This window comes from Lepidochelys kempii, chromosome 11, assembly GCF_965140285.1.
Source record: "Lepidochelys kempii isolate rLepKem1 chromosome 11, rLepKem1.hap1, whole genome shotgun sequence".
Classification (NCBI taxonomy): domain Eukaryota; kingdom Metazoa; phylum Chordata; order Testudines; family Cheloniidae; genus Lepidochelys; species Lepidochelys kempii.
Genome location: NC_136390.1, coordinates 33060365 through 33075904, shown reverse-complemented (window position 1 = coordinate 33075904; position 15540 = coordinate 33060365). Strand labels below are relative to the sequence as shown.

General features: G+C 44.7%; 1 protein-coding gene across 1 annotated transcript in view; it reads left to right on the top strand.

Moving 5' to 3' along the window:
• The first annotated feature begins 7400 nt into the window (after positions 1-7400).
• LY75 (lymphocyte antigen 75) overlaps positions 7401-15540 on the top strand; it is an 81902-nt gene continuing 73762 nt past the window's right edge. Inside the window, exons 1-2 of the mRNA XM_073305589.2 lie at positions 7401-7603; positions 11399-11770. Of these exons, the coding sequence (XP_073161690.2) occupies positions 7516-7603; positions 11399-11770 (460 nt within the window). The 5' untranslated portion in view covers positions 7401-7515. The remainder of the gene's footprint in view (positions 7604-11398; positions 11771-15540) is intronic.

Here is a 15540-nt window from a genome sequence, read left to right as displayed (position 1 = left end):
TGCATGTAGACACATTAGTATGTTCACACTCTTAGTCTTGTTTCAGAATAACTCCACTGTCAGTCTTTTTTCGCTGGAGGCACATGCCAGATCATGTGAGTTAACCAAAAACTCTCCTCCTCCAAATAAAAGGAGGACTTGTAGCACCTTAGAGACTAACCAATTTATTTGAACATAAGCTTTCATGAGCTACAGCTCAGTTCATCGGATGCATTCAGTGGAAAATACAGTGGGGAGATTTATAGTTCAAAGCTCACCTAACAAGCCCTGTCAGTTTTGAATCCAGAAGGTTGGCACTCCCATGTCCTTAATTGCATACAGTCATGTCTCATGGCAGATGTAATTCCAGAGCATCAGAAATCCAAAATCCTCTCTCCGTCACTGTTGAATGAGCTGGAAGCTTCCATTATTAGTGTTCCTTCTCCACTTGCGCTTGTCATCAGCATGATTGCTAAAGAAGATCACCTGCATGGATCTCTTGCTCAGATGCTTTTCCAGACCTCTGAGGTCATTCTCTAGTACCTAAACACTTCTTTCACAGGTGTCCCCATATGAATTATGATCAGTAGGAGTTGCCCAACATTTTACAGAAATCTGGAACCCTTACTGTGATATCCTTGTAATGGCCCTCAGGAGCCAGCCTAACAGCATCTTTTCTTTGTTTGGGCTACAGGTTCCAGGTTTGATTCTCATTTCTACTAAGGCCCTTTTACATTGCTCTGGCAGTTTAAAGGTGCCATAAAGGTGCGTATTTTCACCCACTTTAAGGCCAGAGTTGTATAAAATGGCTGTAGTGTAAATGAATAACAGGCCCATTATGTTCCTCATTACAGAGTCACTAAACAAGATAATTTGCCCCTCTGTCCAGTGGCTCCATTTCAGTGCTTGTGCCTACCCTACCATTCACTGTTTAGGGTGCTGACCTCATCTGGGCTCTTCTCAGTTGGATCCTCTTCTGTCAGAAGCAAATATCAATTTTAAATACATACTTCACTTCTCTTCTCTTCTTCTAGAGTTTTTAGTCTTCCTTGTGGTTGCATTCCTCCATTTGCTTTTCAATTTCCACCTCTGTCTTGCCCAGTTCACCTTCCCTGTCTCTCCTACTTTTATTTAAATTTTGTGTTTATATTCCATGGAAACAGTACAAGATACTCTACTTTTTTTTGTATATTATCAGCTACAATAGCTTTCTCCATATCTCTCCTGGTGATCATTCCTTCTATCCAAGTTGGCATCCTGGCTTTTTCTTGGTGGCTTAATTACTGTCCTTGTCCACACAATCTTTTCCTTCAGAATAGAAATGAGCTTGCACTTCATAAATAGTCATTATTCATTTAAAAATTTGTTTTTGAAACTTTTACAATATACAAACATTAAAGGACATAAAACCTGGGTATACAAATTAATATACATTGTACTTTTGTATGTTATAATAACAAGCGTGTCTTTTAGCAACTTTCATCCTCAAAATGCTTGTTCCCATGGTTATACACTGAGCAACAAAGCAGTTTACCTGACCAACTAAAACAAGTGTGAGTTCTTTAACTATTTTTTTTCCTGACTTTATAATTATTTGTCCCCAGTCTGGGTGGGGGAGGGGACAGAATGTGTTTTAACTGGCAACTGAACATCTGCAGGATGCACATCTACTGCACTTATCTCAAGATTTCAATATATTGAGTGTAAAAAAAAGTCATTGCTGAAACATAATAAACTGTACAAACATTCATCTTCAAACACTCCTAAAATGTTCTTTCACCTTGAGACATGAAGGAGAGGGGCCTATGATACCAATGATTTGGTCCCTAGTGTGATGTCTTGTAAACAGCTATATGAAAAGAGACCACAAGCTGGAAGTGCATTTTAGGGGAGCCAAACATGATTCTTTGTACAGTTTAGATTTCAGTAGATTTTAACTTTTTTTCTTAACTTAATATACATCATTGTTGGTATCAGTGCTGTAAATATGCCCCACATAGCATTTATTTCAAGCTTAAGACTATGTTCCCCCTCCTCACCCAGACTGGAGACAGACCGTTATAAAGTTGGAGGAAAACAATTAAAGAACTCATACTGATGGGTACAGGTGTCTGTGCTAGTGATTCTTGTTATGATACTGTATGAAGAGAGAGACATCACATAATGTCTCAATATATTTTTAATTTTAGTTTTAATCTCCTACTTTTATATCAGAATTTCCAGTGAGAACTGTGCTCTCCCTCACTCTGGGTTAACTGTTTATTTACAGCTCTAGTGTTCCAGAAAATTTAGATCTTGTTTTAATAGAGCAGTCTTAATTTTAAGGCAACTTACAGAGAACTCTTTTCCCCCCTGCTTGAATCATTTTTTTAAAAAAAAATCATCTCTGGAAACACCTGCTTCCTGACTCAGGGCTTATTGCTGAAGAACATAATTTCCAGGAAGAACATAATTTTTGCTCCCTTATACAGTCTTGTTTGTATCCCTCCTTTCTGACAGTTAGCTCCCAACATCACACCTGACAGCATTATATTCAGCCTACCTACATTCTCAGATGGGCGTCCAGACTTTAAAGTGACTGGGTATATTAGAAATGTGTAAAATTGTAAGTGGGGTTGATTTAGATTACTAATCAATGATATGTCAGATAGCTCAGCTCAATTGTTGTTTATTAGTCAAAAATAGAGAAGCAAATACATACCAGACCCTGGGAAACGGCTCCGCAGCTCAAATCTGTTCCAAAGACATGAGCTCATTTTGATCTGTATTTATATCCTATCTGCTTACATCAAATAGAAAATACCCTAATTATCACACCCCTTTCTTCTGTTTCTTCTTTAGTTTGTACCTCCTGTTTTTCAGGGTACAGAGAGACACCTATCCCAAATATTTCTAGGGCCAGTGCCAATTATCCTGGCATCTTATCTAACCCAAATATTCCTGATATTTGTGCCCAGCACACTAATTATGAGTTGGCAAACCTTAACAAAACACACATTTCATTTCTGACAGTTCCTACATGTACAAGAAATTGGGGTTATACAATTTTTTCTGGCTAATACAATTCTACTGTAAAGCTTAGCATACCTAACAAGGTATACTAGGACTTTGGTTCATAGTTATATAGTTTAGCATAAACCTTCTAAAATATATGGTATTGGCTAACAAAATAGATTCGATGTTGCACCTTCCACCGTGATGGAAATCTGACTTACTCCCCTTAACTGGTTTTGTCTTCTAAATTTTATTATAATCCCCCAATAATTTTTTTCTGCAAATTTTGAGTGAGGGAATTCCTTTTCTGGCTGGGGCCCTGCCTATAGAGATATTCCTGGATCACCAAATGCACAGTATCTCTCTTCATAAACAGATTATATTTTAATTCACACGCCTTTTTGCTTTGGAAGACTTCGCGGTTTTTTTTCCCCTTCAGGCCAACAAGTCTTTTTTTTTTTTTAGTATCTGTGACTCACTTATCCCATATGCTCATTTTCTTAGCTGCAGTTGTTTCAAATCAGAAAGGCCATAGACACCTGAATTTTATAATCTGACAGTTAACTCCCCTACCAGTTCCTTCACAGAGTGACCTTTCTCCTCCTCATCATCTGTGGGAAGAAGGCATCTGTTTATTCCTGTGGATTGTGTCTACCACACTTTGTGTTCTTTCTTTCTTTATGCTTGGATATGGCTCTTTGGCAACTAGCTTTCCATTACAATCCGAAGGAATACCACTCATCTCCCCAGCCCCCACTTGGTCAAACCTTTTAGAGCCAACTTTTGATGATCTTGCTCATGTGAGTAATGGCTCTGAAGTAATTTGTTTTGGATGGAGCAGCAGCAAAATGCTATCACTCAACTGGAGTTAAATGATTTTTTTAAACTCTCATATGTTAATAGGTTTCAGAGTAGCAGCCGTGTTAGTCTGTATTCGCAAAAAGAAAAGAAGTACTTGTGGCACTTTAGAGACTAACCAATTTATTTGAGCATAAGCTTTCGTGAGCTACAGCTCACTTCATCGGATGCATTAACTCCCATATGTTAATAATGTACATCGATTATATAGCACAAATCCAGCCCTCCTCAACAGACACAGAGGGCCTTGATGAAACAAATGCAGTTCTGTTGCAGAAAGGATGAGGGTAGAATTTGGGATGTTCACATGGGGATTCCACACCTCTGCATGTGCACAGAGGTCTTCTCTGTGTACATTCCGTGTACACTGGCTGTTCTCCTCTGTAGGGGGAGGGCACCAGCAGCAGAGGCTATTACAGCCCTCAGGACGTAACAGTGCCACAGAGCAGTTTCATTGTCATGCTGCAGCCTCAGGAGAGAGTGCCCCAATTGAGAAATCCAGGCACAGCCTAATTCTTAGGGCTGTGTGTTGGGTCAAGAATTTTCCCCACAGATTAAAAAAATAAAATGAAATGAAAAGGCTTTCCGTGTGTTTGATATTATCATGTGGCTTATTATTAGATTGTGAAGCAAAGCCATGTTGATTTCAAAGGCTGTAATTTCCCTTATTAAACTGAAGTAATTCAGCCAAGAAACACCAGCGAGATACAAAGGCAGCTCAGGCTGGACTCAGAAAGCCTTAAAACTGTACTGCTCAGGCCTGATCCAGCTTCTACTGAAGTCAATGACCAAACTCTCCCCCTTGAGCTTCTTTCTTCCATCATTTCTCCTTATCCACCTTCTCCTCCTTAGTCCTCACTCCCCACCTCACTACATTCTCACCCTTGGCTTCTTCCCTCTCCCAGGGTCCTCTTTCTCCCTGAAGGTTTTTGTTTTTGTTTTCTGAGAATAGACATGATATAATTTGCATGGCTCAGTACCATAGGACATATATATCCCCATGTTTTTCTCTTTCCCTTTTTAACGTTATTGTCTTAAGCGTGCCGCTCTGTAGTGCCTCTTTGTTTAGACCCAAATTTGCCCCTATCCCACAAGGATCTTGTATTTCTCTTTAATTATTACCATGGCCCAGATACTCAGCCAGTGTAAATTAGAATAGTTCCAGTGACATCAATGGGGCTAAACAGTGGAAAACCTGGCCCATCATTGTTATGTATTATTTGTTAATCACCTGGAGAGTCTGGGCTCTGTACCAGACCCAGTATTAGATGAATCCTTGCTCCAAACATTTACATTATAAACCTAGGCTGTCACCAAAGCTCTAGATCGGAACATCAGCAAGAAATTCCAGAGCTAGCTCTGGTTCAGGCTCTGAACTTTGTATTATAAAATCATCTCTAAGTATGGCCTCCATCCGTCCCCCAATAATGCTGAATCAAATACTATTTCCCCTCTGATTGCTCTTCCCTAGGAGGTGGTAAGTGGGGCAGGCAGCCAATCAATCAGAGCTGCTATAGGAAAAGTGTGCATGCTCTCTCTCTCAGCAACCCCAAGCCATTCTCACAGGACCCCAGAAGCTCTCTCCTTCCCCCTACAGACTCCAAGGCAATACTGTAGGGTTGTCAACCCTAGTTCATCCTCTCTGCCCTTTCCCAGGCCCAGGAGGCAGCAGGAGGAGCAGAGGCCAACAGGGACTGGGAAAGGGTAGAAAGGGTGAAGTAGGCTTGACAATCCTACAGTATTGCCTTGGAGTGAGTCTCCAGGAATTAAAGATTATTAATCTTTAATTGAGGATTGTCATGTGATGAAACCTCAAGGAATATGTCCAACCAAAATTGGCAACCCAGCTCAGTCTAAGGTCAGCTGAAGATGCACTCCCAGCCCAGAAAGGGGGGGGGAGGGGGATGCACCTTGCCCCTAGGTGAAGAACCCCAGAAGAATTCAGAGGTAAGGTTGGAGGTGGGGGAGGGCACTGAACTTACGGGGGTTGAGAGGAGGTGACATGGGGGCCTGTAGCTGAACTGATGGGTTGAGAGGAGGTAACTGATGGGGGACTGGAGCTGAACTGATGGGGACTGATGGGGGGTAGAAATAAATTCTGTGCTGTTTAAAGCTTCTCACACTGTTCCTTTTATGTATGTCTCAGTGAAGTCCTGGTTCCCCTTTGCACCCCACCCAGGGGCCTGAATGCACTGAGGGGTGTGATTTTAAGTGTAACCCTTCTGCCCATCAGAGTTGGCAGCAACAAGGGCCGGGTTCAGTATCTAGGGGATCCATTCCAATAACACAATGCAAACCGGCTTGAGCCCCCACCCAGTGACCTGGGACAAATATATACCACCCCCGCTGGCCGCCTCCAAGAGGCAATGCTTCCCCTCTCGCAGGCACATAGTCTGAGTGTAGCAAAAAGAGTTTTAATAACAGAGAGAAACAATGTGGGGAAACACCACCAACAGGATTCATAACACAACCCATGAGCAAAAAACCCACCCCAAGCAAATTGGGGCATGCCCTTTCCCTTTTGTTCTTGAGTCCAGCAACCCCAAAGTCCAATGACCCAAAAGTCTCTGTTCCTGGTCAGGACAGCCCCAGAGTTCAAAAGTTGATCTGCAGAGCTTTACCTCCCAACCTGGGTGGAAATGGGGGGGTGGGGAAGAGAGGTAAGGGGCACCTTACATGATCTGAAGCTGACCGCTGCACAGCTCCATAGGCCTTCGCTCCACCAGCCGCCCCACAAACTGCTTCGCTCGGCTCCGTGGCACACAAGCAGCTCCCGCCGTCTCACGAACTGCTCCACCAGCCGGTCCACAAGGCACTCCAGCCGTCCCGCAAACTGCTCCACAATATATCTTTAGGCTCCCCCACTATTTAACACAATGCTCAGTGATTTCAGCTCTTAGTCAGTTCAGCTCTTTGGTGAATTCAGCTTGTAGTAGGGGAGCCTCAGTGCTGGTGCACTAGTAGCCCAAAGTGAGCTCAGCAGCCTGTAACTAGACTTCTAATGAAATCAAAATTAGCTCTGATATTCCACAGGGGAGACAGGAAGTGCAACTAGCATGTAAGACCCTCACCAAGGGGCCCATACCACCAAGTATTAATACTTGTCCTCAGCCTCTCTCCATTCACAGAGTTTGGGAACCCATGACCCTTGCCTAGCGAGTGCTACTTAGTTGATGGTGCGTCCCTCCATCATAACAAAAGCTCAAGTACAGTTCCAAGCACAGTTCCCATAATCAGCGTAATAACAATTTATTCTTCCTGCCCCAATAACAGAGACACCGGGGATCCCACAGCAGCCAAAGTGACCATTTGGGCAGCTATGGGCTCATTCTAGGCGGGGTGGGTGTGCCTATGCAAATGAGATTGGCCCCTGAAGTTGTTTTCCACAACTTGCCACACCTCACCACCAGATGTCAGGGTGGAGCTCATCCTGACACTGCTTACATAAGTAAGGTCCATGCTAAAACTAGTAGGGTAAACTCCTTTGACATGCTTTCGCCCGGCAACAACTTACCCGCCCAGCCTGGAGTCGAGGGGAACGCTCTGATTGGCCCCAGCCTCCTCCAATGGGTTGCCGCGAGAGCCGGGGGGACTGGGGCGTGTCACTGAGCCGGGAAGCGCTCGGGGATCTCTCCGGGGGTCGCGCCGGCTGCTTGGGCTGCTCCGGACTCGCCCTGTGGGAGGATGAGGCGGGCGCCCTGGCGCTCACTGGCCACCTGCGGCTGGGTGGCTCTGCTCGCAGCCTGCTGCTTTGCGCGTGGGGCATCCGCAGGTAACGCAGCGCTGGACTTTCACCTTTACCTGCTTCCAGGTGCTCCCCCGGCCCGGCTCCCTGGCGCAGCGGGGCCACAGCCCCGGGGACCCTGAGCCGAGCCCAGGCAGCTGGGCACCGGAGAAGACTCGGGAGCTGGAGGAGGGAAGAGTCCCTGAGCTGCCCCATCTGCGCTTTGGTGGCGCATTTAGTTGCAACTTCAGGACACTTGAGGGAGCGGGGAGCAAACGCCTGTAACTGGGTGGGAGGAGCGGGCGCCTGTGGCGAGGGGCAGGGTCCCCTAGTGGGAAGGGATGTGCGCCCCGTGGAGAGGTGAAGGGGTCCGCACTCAGGGGCGGGAGCGTCGCATGGACGGGCGAGACGGTCCCACTGTAGGAGTGACCATGAAGGCTGCTGGTCGGGGCAGGGCTCCGCCTAAACGCGAATTCACTTTTACTTTCATCCCCTTCTTCGCATTTGCGGCGAGTCTTCTCTGCCTCCTCCATGTAGTCGTCCCCTTCGCGTTTCCAGAAATAACACAACCCCATACGGCCCATGTCCTGGCCTCAGTAGATGGAACCGAAACACTCAGGGAAACCCAGCCCTGAGAGATGAGAGTTCGGGTCCTCAGTATAAGGAAGTGGTGCAGCCGGGGAATTTCAGCTCAGGCGTTTGTGTTTGTTCACTGATAGGTGAGGCAAAGCGACCTCTCTGGCTAAGGCCAAGGAAATGGAAGAAGTTTAGTTTCACTATAATGTGACAAGGGCAAACCAATGTATTAAAAGAAGGAGAGGCAAGCAGGGTAGATAGCAAAATCCAAAGAATGGTGGCCTGCTTAATTCCTAGTCTGTTGCACTCTGGAGGTGCCCCTGCTGCTAGAAAAGTGCTTGAGCTGATGTGTTTAGGTTTGGGGCACTAGTGAGTTCTTCCAGTGTGTAGCCCCACTCTCAGGTGCTAGACAAATTCTTCTGCCAGTCACCATGGATCCTAGGCAGACCAGCTGCTGATTTGTTCATCCAAATGTGGATCTTTTAGAATATTAAACGTTAGCAGGGGCAGATTAGCTCTCCAGGGGCTCTAATATTTAAAATAGTCTAAGGCTGATCTCTCAGGATCCGATTGGGAGTTTTATTCATACACAGGTTGGCTGAACAATTGACAGTTGTTACAATCTGATGAATGTTGTCATCTGATGTTCATAAAAAGGAATTTGAATTCATTTGTAACTCTACTGAAAAAAGGTCCACATCACCAAAGACATCCCAGGTATTCCTGTTGGCAGACTCAGAAGAGAAGCCAGAGATTGAATAGAGAAGGTCCCTGTAGACAGAGAGCTGAGGCATGTTGGTTGAAGTAGTGTGGGAAGCTTTTCTAAATTCACTTACAAAAGAATTTTTTTTTCAAAATCCGCTATCCCTATCTGTACCCTGTACTGTCCAAATGGCTTGGAAAGATCACATTGCTTTCCAGCCTGGGAAGGCTTGCCATAGCTGCAGGACGAAGGATGCTGCTTTTCACATGCCCAAGAGACAACCAAAATGCACAGTATATCTTTTTCTCTTTCCTTATCTCATCAGGTACAGTACTACTAAGGTGCTTATCAGAACAGTATCTGAGTGCTGATTACATCTCAGTTGTAATTCTCAATCTCTGCAGATGTTCCAAAATAGTCAGATCGTGAGAAGGGAAGGATTACAACTCAAGTGGATTCTTAAGCTATGATTCCTTGGTGTTTCTCTGTTCTTCCAGTAGAAGCACAATCTTGAATCTTATCTGTTAAGAATCATAGCTATGTAGGGCTAGAAAGGACCCTAAGCAGATATGGCCGGGCCAAACCTGAGTGGACCTGTGACAGAAGGGGCAAGATCACAATGTCTGGAGTAGGAAACCGAGCCCACCCAGCCCTGTGGAACAGAAACCACAGGAGTTGATGCTGTGGGGTGTATGGAGGGCAGACTTGCTGTGCAACCCCCCTCCCCTGAGCCTCTCACACCCCCAGGAGTAGGACCCATCCCACTTTACCACTGGAAATGGGGGAGGTACATACTCCTCTGCCAGCATAGTTGCGACTACACTGGGGGTTTTGCTGCCAGAGCTGTATCAGCTGGGGTGTGTGATTTTTTTCACACTCCTAGCTGACATAGCATATGTGAATATTACTTTATAGTGTAGGCTTTGCCTACAGGAACAGTTTTACCATAATACTGATATAGTTAAACTGGTATAACCCTGTGGACACGCTTATTTTGGTATAAGATTTTTTTTTTTCCGGTTTAGCCTCAAATCCTTTCCAACTGACGTAAGATATATTGAAAAAAGGCCAGTAAGTATCCATATGGGAAGTTATACTGGTGTAACTATATCCTTTTAAATCCACACCTTAGGTTATACCAGAAAAAACTTTCCCATATAGACAAAATCTAAGTCATTCTTGAAGGGCCGTAGGCCCCTAATGCTTCTGAAAATGTTACCTTAGTCCTCCGACTGGTAAGTGTTGGGTAAATATTTCAAGCCCTGTTTAATTGTATGGTTTTATGGTTGTATGCACATTTCTGAAATGGGATAATTGTCCATTATTATATTATCGTTATTATTAATTAATATAACAGTAGCAACCAAGGACCCCAGTCTGGATGGGGGTTCCATTGAGCTGGACACCATACAAACACACATTCAGAGATAGTTCCTGCTGATTAGCAGATAGAGATGATGATGATGGTGATTATTTATTACTGCTTGAGTGTCAACTACAGCATTCTAGTTGATTTACACACAGGCATGAAAACAAAGTCGCAGACCCAGATAGTTTGCCAATTAATCCAACATCTGATCCAGTGTGCACTGAAGTCAATAGAAAGACTCCCATTGACCTCACGGGGCTTAGGATCGGGCCTTACATTGTAAACTCATTTTATGAACATTTAGAAAGAATCTTTTTTTTTTATTAACAGAAATGTTTCACTAAGGAAGATGAAATTGAATGTGCTACTAACGCTAAGGTTTATATAAGTTGTGCCAGTGATAAGTAAGACTGCGATTTTGTCATAGAGGTTGCAGTAGTCACAGAATCTGTGACTTCCAAAGACTTCTGTGACTTCAGCCCACAGCAGCTGGGAGCTGCTGGGTACCCTTACTGCTGCAGCTTCCAGCTGCTGTGGGGGATCCCCGCAACCCCCATATGCCCTGGGCAACAAGGGATACCCACAGCTCCCCACTGCCACAGTGGCAGGGGGACCCCACAGCCATCCGCTGTCGGAGGTGGCAGCGGGATCCCCGAATCCCCTGGCCGCTGCAGACGGCGGGGGTGTCTGGCAGCTCCCAGCCACTCTCAGCCTCTGTCTGCTGCAGCAGCAGGGGGACCCCAGCAGCTCCCCGTCACAGGCGGCAGGTGGATCCCCACAGCACCCGGCCGCCATGGGTGGCAGCTTATCCCTGCAGCTTCCCACCGCTGTGGCGGCAGGGGGGCTCCCGGCAGCTCCCAGCCTGTGTGGAGGGGAACTCCAAGCCCCCATGAGTGGTTGGGGCCCCAGAGCTCCTATCCAGCCCTGCAGCTGCCCAGAGGTTTCCCATTTTGTCATGGATATTTTTAGTAAAAGTCAGGGACAGGTCACGGGTTTCCGTGAATTTTTCTGTATTGCCCTTGACCTGTCCCTGACTTTTACTAAAAATACCCATGACAAAATCTTAGCCTTAGTGATAAGCAATCGTATATATACTGCAATTGCTAGTTCTTTCTGGTAGAGCATATCAGAACGTGTCTTAATTTTAAAAACAAAATTTCCCATGTAAATGACGCATATGTGTATTTATATACAGGTAATGGTGCATTTACCATTCGCCATGAAAAAACCAGCAAGTGCCTACAAGTTAAAAACTCACAGATTTTGGCAGCAGACTGCAAGGAGACAAATGAAACTTTGTGGAAATGGGTCTCCCAAAATCGCCTTTTCCACTTGGGATCCCAACAGTGCCTTGGATTAAATATAGTCAGACCAGCATCTCCTTTGAAAATGGTTAATTGTGATTCACAGCTCATGCTATGGTGGCGATGTGTTGATGCTTCCATATTTGGTGCATCCCAGTACAAACTGACTTTAAAAGACAATGTTGTGACTGCAAATATAAATTCGTCAGACACCTGGAGAAGAAGTAACTCTTCCTATGATATTTGTGAATACCCTTACCGTGGTAAGTCTGTGGTTTTGATTTTGTTCTGGAAGAAGTAGGAGATATGGTGATGATTTTCACTAACAATATGTGGGAATATGCCAACTTCTAAGCATTTGAAAGACTGATAAAGGAAGGAAGTTTTTGCCACAGAGAGATAATGATGTTCAGGTATTGCAAATTTGTAATGTGGCATTATTGATTGATTGATTAATTACAGAGAAGTGGTGTTAAGTAAAAGGCTAGTTTTGTACATGTACACCTACCATTCTTTTGATAGCATTCCTTTCATATATGAAACACCAGCCACCTTCTAGCAGGACTGTAGTTTATAGGCCTTTACCTGTCCCTGTTTAAGTCAGTGGAAGTTTTGCCATTAACTTAATTCAGACCAGGATTTCAGGTTTTTTTCTTTCCCTACTACCCTAAATCTGTTCTTGACACTGATTAGTAGGAGTGGTGATCTGAAAACTGTGTAACTGGTTATCTGCAATATTTTTGCATTTAAATGAACAATATTTTAACCATGATAATTGGTGTTCACTGGCTACTGTGTGAAAGTTCACAAGTAAAAAGTTTTTCATGGAGAAAGTGTAGATTGAGCTACTTTCCCCCGTAACAGCATTATTTTAACTTTTTTAAAAAAAGTCAGACTCTTAATAACAAACCACTAACTGCTTAGTTTGAAAAGAAATAGGCCTGGATTGTATCTTTGCCACAAGCCCTGTATAAAAGGCAGGAAATAGCTGTCTCTGGGGTAGTGCAAAGAAGGAACAGAGAGACAGTTTTTGTCTTTAATAGTTTATTCTCTGCTATCTAGGTAAAGGGGAATAGTCTGCACACTGTGCAAAGCCAAAACCAGTAATAGTTCAATACCAGACAGCTGCTGAGCTGATTGGAAGATGATCTCATGCAACATGCTCCAAAACTCTCTATTATTAACTATTATTATATTTATTTTATTCATTATTAAAATGCTTTGCTTTGATGATACACACAAATAAAGACAGCCTCTGCCTTTCTTTCCAGGATCATCTTCACTCTCCTCCTTCAGGTTTCAGAGTAACAGCCGTGTTAGTCTGTATTTGCAAAAAGAAAAGGAGTACTTGTGGCACCTTAGAGACTCACCAATTTATTTGAGCATGAGCTTTCGTGAGCTCCTCCTTCAGATTCTCTCTGTGTCTTGGTGCCATGCATCTTTCCAAAATTACTGCTACTGCCATAGCTAGAGTAACTTATTATAGGGCGTCTGATTTTCAGTTTTATCCAATAAACACCAGTAAAACATCCCTGAAAAAGAAATTGGTGTTTGTCCAATAAACACTAGAAAACACATAAATTGTTATTTGTATCTAAGGGCTTGTGTACGTGGAGCAGTGAGATGAACTATGAGGGTGTGATTTCTAAAGTGCACTACTGTGTTGTGCATTAATTAGTCCATATTGATCCTGCTGGTGCACACTAACGGTTCCCTAGTGCACTTTAACATCGTGCTATTTGAAACAGTACTATGTTATATAGCACCACGGAACATTACAAAGAGATTGCCCACCCCTGCTGTAATGAGTAAACTTTTTGGCCTGAGGGCCGCATCGGGTTTCTGAAATTGTATGGAGGGCCGGTTAGGGGAGGCTGTGCCTTCCCGAACAGCCAAGCATGGCCCGTCCCCCGTCCCCTATCCAACCCACCCGCCCCCCTGCTTCTCGCCCCCTGACAGCCCCCTGGGGACCACTGCCCCCCTGGGACCCCTACCCCTGTTCCCCACCCTCTAATTGCCCTGACCCATATCCATGCCCCTGACCACCCCCCGAACTCCCCTGCCCTCTATCCACCTCCTCCCCCCTGCTCCCTGCCCCCTTACTGCGCTGCCTGGAGCACCGGTGGCTGGCGGTGTGGCTGCACCAGGACAGGCAGCCACGCCGCACAGTCCAGAGCACCGGGTCAGGCCGGGCTCTGCAGCCCTGCTACCCAGAGCATTGTGCTGCGCAGCGGCATGGCTGCGGGGGAGGAGAGACAGCCTCCCAGGCCAGGAGCTCAGGGGCCGGGCAGGACGGTCCCGGCCTACGGGCCATAGTTTGCCCACCTCTGCATTACAGTATATAATATACATTATTCATACAGCATATATAAAAAGAAAACCCTGAAAATCCCATCTACATCGAACTCAACAATTACTAAATATAACCCCTCCAAAATGAAATTAATATATGCTGAAAAACAGAAACCCTATGTATTATTACTTTATTATTTATTATTTTATTTTATTTATTTGCATTGCAGTAGTGGCTCAAGTCAGGGATTGGGACTGCATTGTGAAAGGTGCTGTACAGACATATGATGAAAGGGATGGTACTGCCCCCAAAAGCCTATACAAGCTTTGAATATGACAAGAGACAACAGATGGATATAACAGACACATGAAGGAGTGCACAGAAACAATGACACTATTATGGTTAGCATAAGAAGCAGTGGTTAAAGCACACCAGCTGCTTTTCTATTGTCAAGTGTTCTGTAGGCATCATGGCAGAAGTGAATTTTTAGGAAGGGTTTAAAGGAGGACAATGTGTCAGCTTCATGGATTTTTACAGGGAGTTCCAGTCATGCTTACTTACCCTGCAACTCACCTGTGTTTGCCACAATAGGAAGAGGATCAGCTTCCTATACTGATTTGGAAGTTGTAGGGAACCTGTGCCCACAGGGACAGCTCCCAGCACTGTTTTTACAACTATCGTCACCATAGTATCTGAGCACCTCACAATCATCAATGGATTTTATCCTCACAATACCCCTCTTAGGTAGGCAAGTAGTATTATCCCCATTTTACAGATGGGGAATGAGGCACTGAGAGACAGAGGTATTTAAGTGCCTAAGGATGCAGGTAAACACTGAGGCCCAGCTTTTCAAAGATATTTAGGTGTGTGACTCACTTAGGTGTCTTAAATACCTTTTGAAGATCTGATTTACAAAAGTACCGAAGGAAATTGGGCACCTGTCTGCATCTTTAGACATCAAAATACTTATGTAAACTTGGCCCCAAGTAACTTACCCAAGGTCACACAGGAAGTCTGTGGCTAAGCCAGGAACTGAACAATGGTCTCCGGAGTTTCAGTCCACTCCTCTATCTAGTAGACCATTCTTCCTCCCCTCCAAGAGATTCCCCTATCAGAGATCTACTGGGGGAATCCCTTCTTCCTCTCCCTGATCCTTGATTTTTGTTTAGGTTAAGAGGACTCTCAGGGGAGTCCTGAGGGTCATATGACTCCTTGCCCTCTAACAGAGGGAGCTGTCACTTAGGCCATGCGTACACTTCAGACTTTTGCTAGCATAGCTGTACTGGTCAGGCATGTCATGTGGTGTGATCCCTGACTGACATAGCTGTGCTGGCAAAAAGCTCTAGTGCAGATGTAGTTATACTAGCAAAAGCACAGTTTTGCTGTGTCCTTGCTGGGAGAGCTTTGCTGGTATATTATACCAGAATAGCTATAGCAGCAAATTGTTCCTAGTGTAGACCTAGCCTTGGGGAAAAGTTGCTGCAGGCCACAATGTTCCTTTAGCATTTCTTCCCTAGTTGACGAACAATCTGTCATACAGAGAATAACCTGCCCCTGCATGAGGCGAAGGGGGTGCTTTGAATGTGTTTAGTGTATCCCTCTAGTGCTATAGCCATGATGACTCAGATTACCGCATTGACATGGCAGTCAAACTTGGTGCACTCTGTGTCTCTGACCCTAAGAGCTGTCTTGTATTTATTTCTTCTGAGAAGGGAGTAGTTTGTGCAGTGCCTCTGTTGT